General features: G+C 41.5%; 1 protein-coding gene across 13 annotated transcripts in view; it reads left to right on the top strand.

Annotated features, from left to right (window-relative positions):
* Positions 1 to 19,507, top strand: part of UNC13B (unc-13 homolog B) — a 223,055-nt gene that overhangs the window by 113,491 nt on the left and 90,057 nt on the right. For 12 of the 13 annotated variants that reach the window (XM_052776337.1, XM_052776339.1, XM_052776338.1 and 9 more), the window contains one exon: positions 17,723 to 17,769. In XM_052776337.1, the coding sequence (XP_052632297.1) occupies positions 17,723 to 17,769 (47 nt within the window). Of the gene's footprint in view, positions 1 to 3,630; positions 6,148 to 11,082; positions 11,106 to 17,722; positions 17,770 to 19,507 lie in introns of those variants that run through there. The other variant, XM_052776335.1, reaches the window with a different exon arrangement.

The raw sequence follows: 19,507 nt of genomic DNA, 5'->3' as shown, positions 1-19,507 counted from the left end.
GAGTTCTCCTGGAGAGAAATGCCTGCTAAAAAAGCAGTCAGAACAAAGCTTGTATAGTCAATGAGGGCTCGGAGTATCTGGCAGGATACCAGATGCAAATACTCTTTCTCTGAAGACTTGATTTCTTGTTATGTGTTAATGTGACTCCTGGAGTGATTCTGGAAGGGAAGTAGGATTTGCATCCAGATCAGATTTTTTTAATTCCCCCCCCATCCCCCCTCCTGGCTGAACCTGTATTAACGTTCATTGTCACTTTCCTGTTTGTGCTACGAAGAAGCATGACCCTAATACAGGCAAAATTAGAGGAATAAGGGATCTTTATAGGAGACAAGTGACTGCAGAGCACCTAGTCTGGAGCAGTGGAAGGGCACAGGAGCACACACACAACCCTGGGTGGAGAGGAGTGAAAGACCCTGGCAGGAGGTGCAGAGGCACAGTGGGGCCAGCCCACAGGATGAAGTGGGCAAATACCCAGAGCTCCAGGTCTGAGTGTGGGTCTGGGGTGGCATAAGGCAGGGAATAGAGGGAGGAAGCCTGTGGGAGAGGTGCAAAGAGGTCGATTTTCTTACCTGCCTCTTGGCATTCTTGTAAGTGGGCAGTGATTTGCTCTTTGGTGGAAACGGAGATTTCCGTTTACTTCCACCTACTGTAGGGAGAGGTAGAGAGGCTTCCCTCTGAGCCAGAGCTGCCATCCTCATGTTCTGCTCAGGCTTTGTTCCCAGCCTGGGAGGAAACAGTTTCTGTCCTTCTTGGGGCAAGCTGGAAAGGTATTGCTGGTATTTGAAATAAAAGATGTTTTTCTGAAAATCTCTGATGAAATTAGTATTTCTGTGTATCTATATATACATATACATACATACACATATATATATCATAAACACTATATATATAAATAAAAATGACAGCATTGTAGTGTTTGCACTGAGCTGCCTGCTTTGGAATGGCTGCTGTCCTGCAAGTAAGTGTTCAGCAGGAAAAAGTGTTCTCCGTAACAAGCTGCTGCTGTTGAGTGTTGCAGCATACAAAGAAAATGAGAGTGAAGTCCAGCTTGAATTTATTTCTTTTTTTAAACTAAAATGATCATTAAGCCCCTCTGGTGCCTTGAAAGCTGCGTGTGGAAGGAAGTATGATGAACATTGAGTTTTCTGAGGCAATCCTTGCACAAGCACGTGTAGGCTTTTCTCTTAGCGCTTGAGGTTCGATTTGCTGGAAAATATTTGAAATGAGCATCTCTGTGTGCTACCCTCAAGCAGCATGTGTAGGGAGCCATAACTGTAGAGCTCTTCTTCTTGGCTGCCATTGAATTCAGGTACTTGCTCTCTGAGGGTTCGTTTCTTAATATTGATGCAACAGTGTTTTTCTGGTGTTAAATATCAGTTAGCCACTCAAGTGAAAAGTAAACTGTGTCAGTGGTGGAAGAAGAGAGTCTGAGCAAATATTTCTTAGGTCAACCATGTTCCATGAGGGAGTAGTTAGATAAGAAAGGAAAGAACCTGAAAAAGGAAACCTGATCTTTATGGACCGATGGCCTTAAAATTCTATAAAATTAAAACTTCTTTTCTTTAACAAGCTGACAACCAATGTAACAGGGGATTTGTTTAGCCTACACAAGGGCAGGTATTGCCTTTGGTATGGAAGTTCAGCTGACATGCTGGATGATGTGGCTTAAACCTGAAGCACAGATGCAGCTTCTGTTATAGCGTATTAATTAGCTCTGATTATAGAGGTTGGTATTTGCAAATGCTGCTTCCTCCAGATCAAAACCTGCTCTCTCCTTCCTTGCCCCCAAAGTGAAACAACAAAAATGAAACCAAGATAGTCACTGGAATGAAAATGCTCACTAACAGAGAAATACTGATGGTAGTATAAATGGCTGTCAAGTGGAGCTGGAGGATGTGTTATGGAGGGGTTCTGCACTGCAGCAGCTTGTGATCAGTACAGGTGTAGAAACTTTGAGTTAATGCTTTGAAAAAGGGAATTGTTGTATCAAGTCTGAAAGAAGCACCAGGTGAAAGCTTCTGTGAGCTCTGGAGCTGGCCCTTGGGCAGTGAAAATGCGCTGAGTGAGCGGCCTCACTTTGCCCCACTTTGTTGGGCCCTAGATCAAGGCCTCAATCGAATGCAAACAGACCTATTGTGGTGTTCAGTCCTCTGCTTAGCATGAGAGCATGAAATATTTGGGCTCAGTACCTGGGCCAGCATTCTCCAGTGGGTGCTGCTGGGACAACATGTGACTCTCCCTGCAGAAGACTTCAGGGTTGCAAAGACCATGTTAGGAGAGCCAAGATTACCAGACCTCAAAGAAGGTGCAAATGCAGCAGCAAAAACCATCTTGGTATGAACTGTAACACATTAGCCTTAAAACAGCTAAACCAAAAACAAGGTTAGAAACCCTCTTACTATTCCTTTTAACATGGCAGAAAACTTTCCTGTGCAAAGCTGGATGCACTTGACAACATACAAATTAAGCTGAAAGTTGTGTGTGATAATTATGTTTGTGCATTGTGGAGCTTAAAAAAAACGTTTTTTAGAACTAGGTAGTCATAAAAATGAAAGTCAGTTACTACGGGTCTTAAATCAAACAAGAATGTGAAAAAGAATATGTGCTTCAGCAGCAAGTCCAAATTGAATCATCAAAGACATTGGCATTCTCCAGTCACTTGGCTCCAGGAGGACCTCTGGATGGGTCTCTGTCTGCCTTACCGTCTGGAGGAAAAAGCTGACTTTATGTTGCTTAGTAAGTACAGCTGTGAAGACACATGAAAGTTTTAAGTAGTTAACATAGGTTTTTGGGTTTGTTTTTTTTTTTTTTTATTTTGCTCTTTACAGAGGGGATTTAAATCGGGAGACTGATCCACTGCAAAATCTTGAGGGTTGGAGTAGAAGTGACGTGCAGAATCTTCATGCTGTCAGTTCAGCCTGTTTGTACATATGCTGAGTGTGGCATATTTAACTGCAGGTTAGCTTGTAAGCTTTGAGGTTTTGGGTTTTTTTTAGTGTTTGGTAGCAAAATATTAAGATTAAAATATTAAAATAGCAAAAAGGTTTTACACTTAAAGTCTGTCATCCAGTCTTCCTGCCACTTTACATCACTTTGTGCAATTCTTGTGGGATAGCTGGTGCTGTGCCAAATTAAACTTGATTTCTGCTTTGGTTTGAAGCAAGAAAAGGATGAAGATTGTGGACTTGAAAGGAAATGTGCAGGGATAGAATCCCTGATAATTGTCAGAATTCTGTATTCAGAAGGGTAATTAAATCACACAGTGCCAGGAGCTCAGCTTAGAGTAATTTGCAAACCTGGTAGAAAAAGGGAATGGCCACAGAACTGCTCTTGGTTTTCGTTTTGTTTTGTTTTGTTTTTTTTACTTTCTTGCATAGAAGAGGGAGCAAGGAATACTGATTTTGACGAAGACAGACCTGATCCGGGGAGGTGGCCAAAACCAAGATGATGTCTGTACACTTTAAATAGCACATCCTCTTTCTGTCTGCTTGTATGTCGATGCTGGTTTTTTTTATTCTGCTGCTTAAGTTACTTTGGCTATTTCTATCTGAACCAAACTGTAACGTTTTTTCCCCTCTTTTGGTAGCTGCTTCGTGACAGAATAAAAACTGGATGTGAGTTGTGCATTGGGAAGTGATTGATGTGTGCTTGTGCAGCTTGTAGCACTATGAGAAACACAGGTGCAGCTGCTGATCATGTTTGGTAGAAGTAGATTGAAAAAGCAAGAAAATGAAATTGCGCTTCTGCACAGAAAACCTGTTGTAAAACTGTGGGGCAGGAAGCAATTCCGGAAGCAAAAACTCCATTTGTTTCTGTGGGACAAAATGAAGAGGTTTCTTCAAGGCCAGGTAGATGAGAATCCAAACCATGCTCATCACTGCCAGCTCTCTCCAGTGGAGATCGAAACGGACATGTTTGTTTGTGGAATAAAGAGGAGCTCCGCAAGCACTGAATTTTCCACTGCTGGAGGGGACTTTCATCAGGATGGAGGACGTAATTCCAAGGGAGTGAGTGAAGTGTGTGTTGGTGAGGTGGAACTGAACTGGGATGGCTATGTAAAAATACCATGCTCAGTTCAACAGAACAAGAAGGACTTGCAGGGAAACTCTTCCGATGGTACGATGCAGACCTCTTCTGAGAGAAAGGGCAGAGTGTCTGAGGGGCAGGACCTTTCTTCCCTGAGCATTACCATGAGCTGGAGGGAGGTAGCTGAAAGGCAGGGGTGCTTTCCCCAGGAAAAGCCCACTGCATACAAGAGTCATAGACGACAATCAAGAGATCGCTCAGCTGATGTGGTTGATTACATTGTCAAAGAGCTCCAGGGAATAAGTCGTATCCAGACAGAGATTGCAGAGCTCCGGCAGCACCTCACCTTGATAAAAGGCTCTGTGGATGAAGTCTCCAGCTGTGTGGATACGGTCTTGAGTGAGATAGAAGGCCTGCAAGGTGGTTCTACTGGCAAAACCCAGGGTACGCATGCTCGAGAGCCAAGCAGAGAGGTACACAAGGAAGAACCAGTATTATATTTTTATGGCATCCCAGAAAAAGATGGTGAAAACACAGTAGAGCTTATCTACAGCTTCTTGTCTGAATATCACTGTTTCAATGGTATTCAGTGCAGTAAGTATATAAAAGATGCTTATAGATCAGATATTGGTACAGGCAAGCCATTAATGCCAAGACCAGCAGTTGTGAAACTTGTCAATTGTGAACAGAGAGACTTTATTTTACAGAAGTCTATCCTTCTGCAAAGCTCAGGGGTCCGGATTGCTACCAGTGAAGACCAGAGGCAGCAGAATGGCCAGAGGGGCCGCAAAACAGATTCAGTCTCTTCGCAGTCTGGCTTCAAGAAAAATCATCGCAACTCAGTGAATCCTGATGCAGCTCAGAGAACTGATGCAGTTGGGCACCTTCGAACAAACTCATGCCAGGTTAAGTATAAAAGCACGAGCAGGAAAACACAGTGCATAGGAGAGAGACTTGATTCTGTGCAGAAGTCAACCTTGACTAAGAAAAGCAATTCGCTACCTGAAACTGGGAAGGAAGCACAAACAATAAGCTGCAGTGAGGAGCCTTCAGATGACAGTGATGTTCACCAGGCCCTTCATGAACCTCTACAAAATCTGCAGGTAACCAATTTGGCCAAATCGGGTGATGGAAGTTACTGCTGCTCATCTGACTCTTTGGGCCATGCAAGCCAGTTGTGTGCTTCAAGCAATGGTAGTGAGCACAAGCTTGACACTGAAAGCGTCACTGGGAATTGTTCTTCGCTTCTAGATAAAGGTGAGGGGATAACCACAGAAGAAATTGAAATAGACTCTGATACCCCATGCAAATTTACCAGTGTGGAGAAAGTTGATGTTCAAAGAGAAGATGTCTCTAGTGGGGTGACAACCATTAGCTATGATCATACAACAGATGAAATGGCTGATAGTAGTGACAGCTTGAAAGATATGATCCAAATGGACCTGAATGATCAAGATCCAACTGATCAGGTCTTTAGGGATGTCCTGGAAAACTCCCAGTACTTCCTTGACCATTCCCGGGATAACATTGATCTTGTAGACATGAAGTTTTACACTAATAAGCTTGGGAAAGCTATTAATCACTTCAGGTCTGCTCTACAGGTGGTGTTTCACAAACTGGAGACAAGCGATTCTGAAATCCTTTTGGAAAATGATAGTGGCTTACAGATGGATGATGACAATACGCTTATGCTGACCAGTTCAGGTATGTGTGGCAGCTCTGACAACTTTGCAGAAACCCCTCCTAGTCAGTCCTCCGAGAGCCAGGCAAATACAGCTGTCAACAGTGAAGCATGTGCTCAGATGCAGTTTGTTCCTTCCAGTCTTTCCTCTGTTCCACATGAGCCTCCTGTTTCCAGCTTGATACCATCATCTGACAGTGAAATCCCTGCTGGGCAGTGCTTACCTCCTGAAGACCTTGGAGATGTGAACTCTCTACCTGAGCCAGCAAAGGAGTGCAGACCCATGAGCCTTGACAAGGTGTGCGCAGAGACCATCTACCTGAACAAATGCATCAACAACTTCAAAAATGTGCTGAGGGAAAAAAGACAAATGCGTAGGAGACTCTTAAAAGAATTAGCGCAGGAAGGAAACTGGATTTCTGCTGAGGAGACAAATTCAGGTAAACCAAAAAAAATGCTTCTAAGGAGATGTCAAAATTTTATATTTGTGTAGTCAGTAGCCAACGTCTCACTCTGTGGGTGAATAGTTTATTAGAAGTTGTGAGCAAATAGTTACGAAGGCAAGTAATACGCTGTAGAACAGTACTGACCAAAAAGACCTAGAATGTATTGTGTAATACTGAAATGCAAGTTAGCAAGCTTCACCTTTTTCTTTTTTCTTTTTTTTTTTTTTAATTTTTGAGAGAGATTTGCAGTGCATCTTCAAAATAGCAGGTGTTAGGGTTTTTCATCATAATTCGTGACTTGGTTTCTTGTTAAATAGTTAAGACATGTGATAACAAAGTGTGCATTTGAGCTATAAGTAGCCAGATTTGCAGTTTGGGGAGTTGAGTGGATCTAGACTTCAAGTGGCTCCATCACGAAGTGGGAGTTCTCAATGTTTAATCACTGCTAGATGTTATCCTAGTAGAGACCTTTAAAAATAAAAATAAAAAGTTAAAAAAAAAAGCTGTTGAGACCTATGTTTCAGTATTGTTTCCGTAACTTGGCCACAAGATGAGAAATTTTCCATTTCTGTGGAGCTACATCCCATATTGCCAGCACAGATAATGAAGTGTTTGACCACAGCAGATGTGAGCTAATACAGTGGTGGAGCAATGCTGATTAACCCTTTCCTGAGGATGTGGGAGATAGAAATGACCGACATGTTTTGATGGGCCATGTTTTGATAGGCCTTGATATGGTATAACGAAACCTAACCTTGAAATGTAGGTCCATCTGCCCCCTCCCTCTCCAGGCAGCGAGAAAACTTTCTTGATGTCATCTCTGTCCAAATCACTACACAGTTAAGGGAAGAGGCTTTGTTTCAAAGGTAGAAGATACTGGAACTACAGCTTGAAATCTTCACATCCTTATTGTGAACCTTCTGATATCAAATATTTTGTTCACTTTTCTCCTTGCAATTATGAAAGCTAGTCAGAATAATGAGTGCTCTTTTTCCCATTGAATGAGTTGTCTCGCTCTAAGTGTCTTTTCCAGTGACTGTGCTTTTGCTATGAAGAAACAATCTGTAAATCTGTATTTGACTTCTGTACCAGTGACCTTCTCAGTTACGCAGATCATAAAGTTTGTAATCGGCTCTTCACTTTCGTATTTTGTACTAGGTCCTTAGTGTAGAGCTGATTCAAACAATAGGTTTTTAATGAGGGAAACAGTAGGATTTGTTAGCAGGCTTGGCACGGATTCATACGTATTTTTTGAGTTTCAAGGGAATGTTTAGATTACTAAAATATAGATAGTACAGATGAAACAGAATTTTTTTTTTTAATTCAGAAAGCTATTTTTATTTTCTGTTCATTCTTTTCCTTTTTTTTTTTTTTTTTTTTTTGTAGTGTTTGTGTAGTGCTCAAGTCCTGGACATGTGTCCTAATTTTAGGACACAAGGGAACAGACAGTGGTTTGAATTAGCATTTGCCACAGTGCATGTGAGAGGAGGCTGCTCATCTCAGCACAGTTTGAGCAGTAGAGACATGTTCACAAGGCGAGAAGTAGCCAAAACAGTTACGGAGGAGGGGGATCACAGCTGGACTTTGGTAGCTTAGACCTGGCTCTGGGATGGATTGGCATTCCTGAGCCTCCATGGTTCAGTTCTCCTGAACATCATCTAGTGATGTGACAGAGTTCATACTTGTGGGACACTCATGTAAAGGCGTATCTATATGGTAGACATGACAACTGAAGTTATAAGTATGCGATGAAATCACGATATAGGAAATGTGCTCTGAGAGACAGTAGTGGATAAAGGATGAGAAAAGGGAGAGAACTTGGAAAAAAATGCTGGAGGAAATGTCAGGAAGCAAAGCAGCCCAGACCACCAGAGCAAGGCAGGGTTGCTGGGAAGGGAAGAGGATGCCTGTCTGGAGTGGAGGTTGAGGGACTTAAACCAAAGCAGCCGTGCTGGCATAGAAGGGAGCAAGTGGGCAAGGAAGCAGTGGCTGAATAACCTCTTGGCAGTAACCAGAGCGAGAGAAGGGGATGACAGGATTGCCAGAGTCTGTAGAGCAGTGCAAAATTAATCATATACTTACTTAGTTTGAAATAGGGTTGTTGCTTCACTGCATTTTCTGAGAAAGTGAAGCAACAGTTTCATGTGCTTCTTTGCTGTACTCAAAATAAGTTTGAGCCAAGCTCTTATTTTTTTCCTTTGGAAAAAGCATCATACTCAGAATGCAATGAAAGATTGTTGGTTTGCTTTTTTTTCCCAGCTGCAGATGAGTGTTTATGTCTACTTTAAAAATATAATTTGTTCTTAATGGGCTTTTAAGTTCCTGGGTCAGGTCCACTGAAAACCCAGTTCTGCCTGCTGGCTTTTTGGTTCTGAGCCTGAACCACTATATTACTCATGCCTGCTTGAAAGTTCAGTGCCAGGTATTTTATTAAATGTGTTTGGCAGTAGTCTGCAGCAAAGGAATGGATGATAAATTTGAATGTGTTGGTAAATCTGTGTGTTTTGGTGAATCAGAGATGATGCACTGGCATAAAGGTTTAAATTATTTATAGTTGTACGCAGATGCAAATTACTGGAACAGTTTAGAACTTGGCAGATGAAGTAAATAATTGTTGTGTTTAATTTGAAGTCAAAAGAGAAAAAATAAAATATCCATTGAAAATCTGAGCAAGCTTTAAATTTTAATTTGAGAAAAAGAAAAAAAAAAGCATAAGTGAAGGTGAAGTTAGTTTGACTTTGTGTATCTTTAAAAAAAACCCTGAAATGGTAGAGGGTTTTGTAGATGTATGTTGACTGCTCAAAAGTGGAATGGTGAAAGAATTCTGTGTTTGCAGTTTAACCAAGTTAGTCACTGTTGATGATGCTCTGAGCACACCTGCTCTAATGAGACACAATCAGAAGATTTTAAATCTTTGTCTGCAGTTGCTCAGAGCTTTGCCAAACTTTATATTTGGCCTGAAACTGTCCCTAACAGCTTTAAACTGAAGGGGCTCGGAAATCAAAGATATGTATGAAATTTAAGCCAAAATAATCCTTTTTTTTTTCCTTCTTTTTCCTGAAAGTGAGTCTAATGCAAGATTTATTGCCTTGTGTTTGTATAAAAATAAGTTCGACCTAAATTTGAGAAGCTCTAGTGCCCTCAGGCCTTAAAATTTGGCAGTGCTAGTCTGTGTCAAGGATTTTTCTGTGGAAAATCAACCCCAAGAGAGTGAAGTGAATAAGCTTTTGAAAAATGTGTAAGTTGCATATGCTTACTGGTAGCTTGCTACAGTTGAGCTGTTGTGCTGCCAGAGACTCCATCTGTCCTCAGTGTTTTCCAGCTGGGGGCTAAAGCAGGGCTTTCCCTGCTTGGCATGACTGAGAGCCATGGCAGACCTGAGAGGGGACCCAAGTCCATGTCTTCCACATCTTCTGTGCTCAGAGACTTCACAGGAGACATCAGGAAGGAATCGGGTTCAAATACAAATGAGTTAAAAACCCAGGAATGAGGAAAGTCTGGATCTGCCTGGGACACACTGAAACAACCCCAGTGACCAAGTCAGGAGAGATTGGGCTTGGGTTTGAAGGGTTTGGGGTGACTGTGGAAAAAGAAGGACAAAACCAGAGGACTTGAAGTGGAATTGAGTCTGTCTAGGTGAGAAGGTTTTGCTTAATAGACCAGGATAGGCAGGAGGATGACATAGAAAATCACTTAGAGGGGAACAGTCAGAAGTATCTGTGCCTAAAAAACTATGTTCCCATCAGAGTCTGGGATGGACCCCAAGTTTCCTCAGTTTTTCCAGGTCGGCAGGTCTGTGCAGAGCTGACTGTCAAAACATGGTGCTCCTGTTATGCAGAGGATAGCAGCGTCCTCCCACTTTCATTTTCTCCTCCATTTGCTCACGGAGAGGCCTGCAGGGTGGTTCAGAGGCTTTCCTCACTGATGAGGATCCATGCAGGCATGTCTTAAGGTGGAAAGTAGGGTTTTTATTTTAGCTACAATCCAGCACTTCATTTGCTAAAGTAATTTGACTTCTCCTTAGTGATTGAGTTAAAATAGCTTCTCTATTTTCCTGTCTTAGTGATTGCATGTGTGTAATTACACCCATACAGACAGTAACTCTGAAAACTATTTTAGCTTTTAAACCAATTTGAATGGCTCTTGTTGCCATGAAGATATTCCTTCCCCTCCATCTTTCATATGCAAATGAGTAATATGATTCTCTTCTGCAGATACAGAATTATTTGATTGGAAGACTTAAAAAATACCATGTCTGTACCGGAAGTTTTGAGTATGACTGTCCTATAACTTTACTAGCCTTGAAATTGCCTATCCATAAACATGAGATTTAGTGTAGGAGGCTTCTGGATTTTTTTTCTTGGAGGAGAATTGCCTAGATTTATAAAACCAGAAAATATCTCTGCATTATGGTATTTGCAAAAGCAAAATGTGTTCCGTGGGAGCTACCAGTTTCCCCATAACGGGCAAAATGTACAGGGAGTGAGGAGGGAAGGAGGGATGCTTCAGATGCAGGCAGTGGATGCAGTCTGGGGGAAAGGGAGAACAAATCTGTTCCTTTCTGTAATAAATACAGGTTCACTTTCCAGTATGGTAAATAGCAGCTCCAATTCTGTATTAAGATTACTTCAGATTCTTGAGTTAATAAAGCAGGAACTGTAACTCTAAAACTCAGCTCTCAAAAGCATATGTTCTGATGCATGTGCAGTTATGGATGAAATTTGATTGGTTTAACACAAGATTAATTGGTAGAGATTAATTAACTGGTGTGTGTCTCAGGAAGCACATGGGAAAACTCTCCACTGCATAAATATTTTATCAACTTGCGGCAAATGTTTGCCCCACTTTCTGAAATCATTTTACAGAGCTCATGGCAGAAATCTGGTCTATTAACTTTTGTTCCTCTCCTTCTCTTTTTTTTCTTCACAGAAGGAGGTAGAGGAGAGCTCCAGGTTGTACATGTTGTCCCTTGTAACCAGCATCTCTTTCTGAAACTCCTGTGTGTGCATGCCTTGTATTCACATAGCCAATTGCTCCCACCGAGGCACTGAGATTCAGTTTAGCATGTTATGGTTGTCAGAGGAATTGTTAACACTGTGTATGAGTTAAGAGTCTGTTCAGTGTGTATTACCTTGTACAAAGAGGAAAACATGAATGCTTGGAGTGATCTCCCTTACGTGCTCTGTGGGGTGTGTGTAATGTGCACAGGCACCACGTTAGCAGAGTACAAATTGTTTGTCTTTTCCAGTCTTCCTCTTTATTAATCTTGTTTAAATCAAGAATTTCCTCATTTTTCCTCAGTTGTATTATTTCATTCCATCTCTATCTGGTTCATACACTTACAGCAATTAAAGTCAAAAGTACCTCTATGGGCTATAATACTGAGATTAAGCAAGACTATGGATGCTGGGAGGTGTCTGCTACAGATCCTGTGCCTTTTTAGCTAGCTACAGGCTGCACTCAGCTTTGAGCAGGGCTGTGTGCCCCATGGAAAGGGCAGGACTTTTCCCTGAATACTTACAGCTACTGCCTCTCCACTCATGGACCGGTTGCCTCTCTGCTTATCACCCTGTGGGCAACAGGTAACTCTTTCCTCCTAAGAGGAACCGCAGAATTTTTTTGTTGACTGCTGTGTAACATCTTAGTTTGTATTTGCGACTGTACCTCATGTAAAGAAATTTCTGGGTCTTGGATTCTCAACTATTTTATTTTCTTGAATCTATGCTGTGTGGATTCAGTGCCTGCTGTGCTTCTGCCTCTCCCTTGGATGTATGAATCAGGCTAAATCAGCTTCCTGGAGTAGGCTGAATGTTGCATGGCTTTTGGGCCTCCATGCAGATCTCATCCTTTGAGTCTGATGAATTTGCATTTCTAAGCTTTATTGGCTCATGTATCAGCAGTTTTGTTTCATTCTTACTGGTAAATGTCTGTCCATTAATGCTTTTTCAGGAATGCAGAGATACCTGATGTCAAATATTGGTATCAAATTCTGTCCTCTTCTGGCTTCAGTGCATCCATTAATGCTTTTTCAGGAATGCAGAGATACCTGATGTCAAATATCGGTATCAAATTCTGTCCTCTTCTGGCTTCAGTGCAAAAACACTGCAGCCTCCTTTAAACTGCTCATCTGGCAGCTGGAAAACCGGTACTGGAAGATACATCAGATTGAAGGAGCTTCCTTTGGGGCTCTTCAGTCATTATTTAAATTGATGCTGTTGCAGAATACAGTGAATTTAAAACAATCCCTTGGCTTGTTGCAGCTTTGGATTCCATGTAAAATGTAGCATCCTTGAGTCAATGAAGACATTGAACCACAAGACCGACTAGTTTAATTGGGATTATTTAGTTCAGTCTGATTCTGCTAATAACCCTGAAGAAATGGACTAATTAGGCATGACTAGAAGTTTAATTTAGACAGCGAAACAGTTGCTCCTTGTTTTAGCCTGATTCAGATTAATCTGTAGCTAAATTGAGGTCTTTGAGGTTTAATAATGAAGCATGGTATTTGAAAACAAGTTAGGATGATTTTCAAAACAAATAAAAAGTCATTATTGATTTTTTTCTTATCTGTTTAAATAAAGCAGCTTTCCATGTTTTACATCTGTTTTTTATCTAAGAGGATAATGTGCTAGACACAGTACTTAAATGTGATGGAAAGTTACATTGTTAGAAAGCCTTTCATGTGGAGAGATGGATTTATATGGAGAGGGCTAACAGGTCTGGGGATGTTCTTCCTTTTCCTTGTGCTGTTTGAGACTTGGTGATTTTTTTTTTTTATGCCTCTGTCCATTTTATGACTTTCTCTTCTACAGAAGTATGCAATTGTTTGTTCTGTCTGTTAAAACATCTTGTGCATGAGATAAATTGCGAAATTTACAAATTGCAGCTTGGTTAAATAACATCTCAAATTACTTGTAAGCCTAGCTGCTGCTTTTCCTGAGTAAGCAAAACTGCTATTAGTTTCCTTTTTAGGCTTCACCAGACGTTGCCTCCTTCCCTGTGACTGAATACTGTGCCTTAAATGATCATGTGTGTTGACTTGTTTAATCCAGGGTATTAAATTTATGCTACTCTGTTACTCGCATTATTTTGCTAACTGGTTCTTGGTTGATAAGAAACTTTAATTACTTGTAGAAGAACCTTTCAGCAACTGATTGCAGCATGCTTTACTGTGAGCGAATATACTGTATTACTAGGGGTGACAAGCACTTTCCCGGCTGAAGATATTTGCTGGACAGCAGATGTAAAACTGTTATCCATCAGCATCAGAAATAAAAAAAAATTGAATAGAGATGTGATGGGCTGTTTTGCTTACATGTTTGTTTCTCCATCTGTGCAGTGCTGCTTTATGTGCTTACTGGAGATTTAAACAAAAAAAAATTTCAGATTCAGGCTGGTCTGGCTGCTTTCAAGGAGAGGTCAAGTGACAGACCTGTAAAGAGAAGTGAAGCATAAGCCAGCAAAACACTTTGTGACATGCAGCATGAAGATGTCTAGGTGTTAAACATGTCTACTTTCCCTTTGCCCTCCTATTTGTTTTGGGAGGGACAATGCTAAAAACTCTTATAGTTGTTCCAGTGTTCTTCTCATCTGCCTGTTGCTTTGTGTGCTTGCCCAGGCTCTAAGTGAGCCAGGCTTGTTGTCATGGGCTGAACTCAAGCAGATCCATAGCTGGTGACAAGACCCAGAGCAGCTACTGGAGCCCTCCTGTGCCCTGGTGCAAGTGCTGCCTTCAGAGGGTGGGAAACTCCCCAGCTGCAGCAAATCCATCTAAACAGCATTGCCATTTGCCTTCTTTAAATGAAGAGGAATATATGAAGTGTTCCTACCCACAACAGTGGTGTGAACTATGGGTTATGTTGTTTAACTGGCACTCCCAGAGGTGTCTGGACACTGTTAACCCTCATGCTAACACTTGTAGGTAATGCAGCGTCTGGTTCTTTGACTACGTGTGTAAGTGCAACAAGGGACTGCAGAGAACTTCTTGGTGACTGCCAGCCCTCTGCCACTGTGTGATATTGTGGCATTACCTCATATATAAACTACCCAATTTCCTTCTTTAAAACTTGTTAGGTTTGGTGTCTGCTTCTCCTTTTGAAGGGCTACTATAGAACTGTCATGGTTAGACACCTTTGAATTTTCATCCTCTGTTTATATTTAGCCACAGTTGTTCTTCCATGAGGTATGTTCTCCTGTCTATTAAATAAGCACAGAAAAAGGTTCTCTTTGCTAGAGTAAGCAAGCTGTCCTATTCTGCACCTACAGTATTCTGTTTACATCCTCATACTACTTTTGCCATTTTCTTTTGTGAATTCTTTTTACTTTGATATAGAATAAAAAGATTGTATCTGCCTTTCTGAAGGAGTCTTGCCAGCACAGTACAGAAGTATTTATGCTTTTAGTTCCGTGGAGGCATTTCACGGGTGATACTCTATGGATGATGTTCTCTTCTTACATGGCTGTGTCATAGTGGCTCATGGCCAGTGTGATGACTAGAACTCAAGTACATTGTCACGTGCTTTTCTCCACTGAGGAATGCCTTGTATGCAGTCAAATTCATAGCAGGCTTTGGGGCTCTGACCTTGCCATTTGTACCATGTTTAATCCTCCGTTGTTGCAATCTTCACTGCCATCAGTTCTTTCCATTGGGCATCTGAGTTCTGTATCAATAGTTCTCCTGTGTTTGTCATCGGCAGATTTTATCAGCAGATCCTACTTACTCCCACTAGCTTCCTTATTGTGTTGTCCATGACTGGCTCAGTTACAGTTACTTGTTTACTCACCTTAAAGCTCCCTACTCCTTCCCAGCTTATCCGGCCTCATTGATGTCATATGGCATTGCATCAAAATTGCATTGCATCTTTGCTGAAATGAAATTCAGTTGATAATTCATTTTATGGTCTAAAGAAAAATGGTTGCTTTGTCAAACAAAATATGTTTTCAAAAATGGTGTGCCCTGTATTGTATTTTTTTCCTGTTTTCCAATTGCCTCCATGTTAATTCTCTCCTTCATGTTTGCTCTGAAGCCTTTCAAGCTGTTGAAGCCAATAATGAGCCTACACTAGTCTAGATCTCATTTCCCTCCTTCCCCCACACACCTTAACTGTGGGTACTGCATTGGCTTTTCTACAGTCTCAAGGATTCAGCCCTCATTTGATGGATGTCAGGTGCTGGTTCTCTCAGCATTTTCTCAGGGAGGTTGCTGTCTGGAGCAAATTACTCTTTGCTTTGCTTTCAGCAGGTGATAACTCCTGTTTCCACACAGCCATCACCTGTCTTGTCCCTGCATCAATCTTGTCACTTACTGAAAGCTTTTTCTTTTGTTTTGTGCTATTGTACCCAGAGGGTTTTTAATCATGACCCTACAGAAGCTTTCCCTTCTCTTTTCTTTTTATTTCCATGTCTAAAAGGCTTGGCAAAAGTACTTACAATAAATGAGCAAAAGTCCAGTTTATCTGGACTCTCAGCAGTTTTTACCTGGCACGTCTTAAAATCTGGGATATGATGGAGATTTGTTTCCTGATGATGCTTTCTGCCCCTCCCTGCATCCACAGTCCTGGCTGTTCTGTCTTGAGTCGTGATTGCCTGTAGGAAGTGGCTATTGGTCAGTTAGGTAACAGTTTTCCCTGGATCTTCTTCCCCTAAACAGAGTTCTTGATGCTCCTGTGGTCTTCAAGCTGCAATATTGCCCATGCTATTGGTAGTCTGTTAATGTCTCAAATATTTGTCGTTTATATTCAGAGTTTCTCAGATAAACAGGTTGAAAACCCTGTTACACTAATTCCTTTTGCCCGTAAATGTTGCCATGTTTGTGTTTGTCATTGTCTGTCATTCAGTACAGCTAACTGACTGGTGTCAAGCTCAGTCCAGTATAAAACGTTGTTCTGTTTTAGGATTGCTTTCTAGCCACAGGTCTTCCAAGTGTTCAAAGGCAAAGGTAGAGATGTCCTCCCTTGTGTGCTCTGAAGGATCTGGTTGCATTTGCTTCATGAAATCTTCTCTCTTGACCAGCAGTTGATTCAGATCCCTCCAGAGGAAATGCAGGTTTCAGGCTGAGGGATTTTGGAAGCACAACTTGGAGTGGAGATGCATAGAGTACGATCCATCCTGCAGGAGCTTGGAGCCTAGTCTGCTGCTCTGGCTGTGGGGGAAACGTACACCTGTGCTGGATCGTGGGTCTGGGCTCCTGCCTGCTCTGCAGGCCTGTGCAATCATGTAGAAAAGCTGGAGTGTCCCTTCAGTTATGGATAATGTCATGTTGTTCATGCCTGTTTAAAAATAAAATAATAAAAATTATGTAGTCTTCAGATCTGCCTAGCCTTGGAGTTGTAGGGCTAACAAATAAAAAGTTTGGACTTCTGCTGCTGTACAAGTTGAGACCTGAAATAGAAACTTGTTTTCCTTGGTTATTTCTGCTCTCCTTGGAAGACCTTGTCTGTCACCTATGAACAATCTGATGTTGCACAGCTCACCCAAAGCACAGGACAAAAAATAAAAGAACCTTTCTTTGGGGCTGGGCTCTTTTATCTTGCATAAAACTGGAGTTATTTCCTGACAGATACTCCTTTACTTTCTTATGATTCTCAGGTTGTGAGTCCCATGGCTGGAAATACCTTGTTTTCCACTGTGTGCAAGTTGCAGCCTCTTTATACTCTTGGCAGACATGATTATCTGAGATTGGAGTGTTAGCTGTTAGCAGTGTGTCTTACTTAGTCCTGTTTGAAACCAGCTCTTCTTTCAGGGAGTGCTGGAGAACATATGAAGCTGGAACAAAGAGGTTTCCAGTTATAGGTAAACCATCTTCCCCTACATTGCAAGTGTTTAAGCACTTCTCAGCTCTAATCAGTCCACTGAAGATCTTCAAAGAAACAAAACATTGCTCTATAAATACACGCCTAATATGAACATAAGGACATGGTTTGAATTCATTAATATGAATCTTCATATTTGCTGTCTGTGGTGTTTTCCATCATACTGTGAGATCCCAGTTCATCTGTAATCATCTTGCAGATGATGGCCCTTGTTTGACACTGGTTGGAAATTAAATACTGGCATATGAATGAGTGGAGGTGCACTGGGACCTCTCTGCTAAGGGGGCTAAAGAGTCTTTGCATTTGAGCATGAACTAAGCTTACAGGTGTTTGTACAAAGTTTCCTGTTGACCAGTCATTTGTGCATTTCATACAGGTGATTTTAATTTATGACATCTTCATTATGACCATGTTCACGTAAGTGGTGACTTGTAGTAACAGGAGCTCTCCAATAACTCATGTTTTTGTTGGCTTGGAAAAAAAAAATCAAGTTGGTCTTCGAGACTGCCTTTTGAAAGAGGAGGTGCACTGAACAGGCTCTTCAGGTTCCAGTCCTAGGTGTTCAATGAAATCACATAGCCTGTCTGTGTCTGTATGACTTGTCCTGACATGTTGGTCCTTGGAGGTGCTTGAATGAGTTTCTGTATGCATTTACCTGCATGCAGTGTGGTCTGTTATCATTTCCTCAGAATATAATCTGCATACTTTTTCTGGTGTTTTTGGAAACTAATCTCATATTGTTCTTTTCCCCATTTAAGGGTCAAGATGAGGCTGATCCATCAAAACCACCGTGGCTCAAAGGAGGGTAAGTGGTATTTTGAGACCTTGTTTCCCTGTGTTTATAATTGCAGTGTACTTCGAGGTCTGCAGTTCAACCTAAGTAAAAACAACACTTCTGATGTTTTTAGTGGCTGTTTTCAGGAATAATCAAGTGGTCGTGCCTCACTTAGGGCCAGGCTGCTGCTATATTTCAGAGTCTCCTCTTAAACAGCTGGAGGTGGGCTGTGCAGCTCTTCAAGAGATCTGTGGTTAAGAACAAGGTTATAGTTGCAATGTATAATCTGTAACAAGATGGTGGCCAGTGCTTATGGCAGCAGTATTAAATAATCCTTACTGAGCACCACAGAGTGGTCTGGATGAAATCCTTTTTCCTGAATCAGTCACTGATGGCACCAGGGAAGGGAAAGAGTAGCTCAGAAAGATTGCTGTGTCTTGCTCTTAGAAGAAAAAAGTAGCTTTGGGGAAGTCGTCTGTCTTTGCAATGATTTCTGTGGTCATTGTAGTAGTCAAAACTGCAGTAACTCTGGAAATCATTGCAGTTTGTCATGTTTAAAGCAGTGTTCAGCATGCCTCTTTTACACAGATGAGAGTGAGAGGCCGTGCGTTCTCTTCACAACACACTACTCGCAGCAAATGAAGCAGCCAAATTCTGATTGTGTGTAATTTCAGCATGACACACTGCATAATAGGTGCCAGCATGGTAGCTTCCCTAGAATCCTCTCTGGAAAAAAAAAGGCAATGACACATTTTACAAGCTGCTGGGTTACATGCCTTGTACGCCATTAGGGCAATACGGTTTGGTGGTGGTGCACTCATTAGGAGCTGACGTAGCAGCAGATTTGCCCTGAAATCTCAGCAAGAGGTTGGCTTGCTACACGCGTAAGTTAATTCTCATACTGCTGAAGGAAGCTTCCCTAATAAAATGCAAAGTTAAATCGGAGGCTTCATTATTCGGCTTTCTGCTTTTGGAGTCATTGTTCTGTGATGTTGGTATTCTTGCAAAGCATCCTCCACACCTGTGGATGCCTGGAGCTGCCTAGCAACCCTGTGCTCTCCTAAGGAGCCCGGGACTTCACTGAGCAGGCTGCTGGAGAACGGGCAATTAGCAGGAGCAGAAGACAGTGATTTATTCTAACTATAAACAGCACCTTCTCCTGCTTTAACAAGGAGACAATGTACTGATTTTACTGGTTCAGGCACATAAAATGATTTCCCAGCCTGAAAGAAGAATACACCTACAGTCCTGAATTACTTAAAAATGTGTTTTGTCAATTCAAGGCAATGTTTGCTCTAGTCTGTAATTTCTTCCCTTTCTATGCGAGATACAACAAAACAGGCTGGCTATTGTAGTTTTGACAAAAGTTTGGCTTATTCGCTGTATCCCCACATGCAAGGGATTTCCAGAAAAGGTGGTTGTGGGTGGTGAACCTTTAATTCCACCATTAGCCATGTTGTGGCTTATTAGCCACAAAGTGTATTAAACCATTTATATGTTTGGAGTTCTTCCTTCGGTGTCCTTTGAAGGAAGTAATCATCTTCTGTCATTGCAAACCATCTTTGCTTGCTTAAATTTTCAAGATTTAATGGAAGCATCTGTGTGATAAAACTTGTATTAAAAGATGAATACATGCTTCAAGCTATTTGCATTTTTAGCATAATGGAACAGTAGCTCCCAGTCTGGGGAGCTCTGGCTTTGGAGAGGTAGCTTCAAAAAAAAGTACAGTTGGTATTATGGATCAGTCTCTGGGTGTAATATATCTATA

This window comes from Harpia harpyja, chromosome Z, assembly GCF_026419915.1.
Source record: "Harpia harpyja isolate bHarHar1 chromosome Z, bHarHar1 primary haplotype, whole genome shotgun sequence".
In the NCBI taxonomy this organism is placed as follows: Eukaryota; Metazoa; Chordata; class Aves; order Accipitriformes; family Accipitridae; genus Harpia; species Harpia harpyja.
The sequence above is the reverse complement of the archived record's forward strand: the minus strand, read 5'-3'. Positions and strand labels throughout refer to the sequence as shown.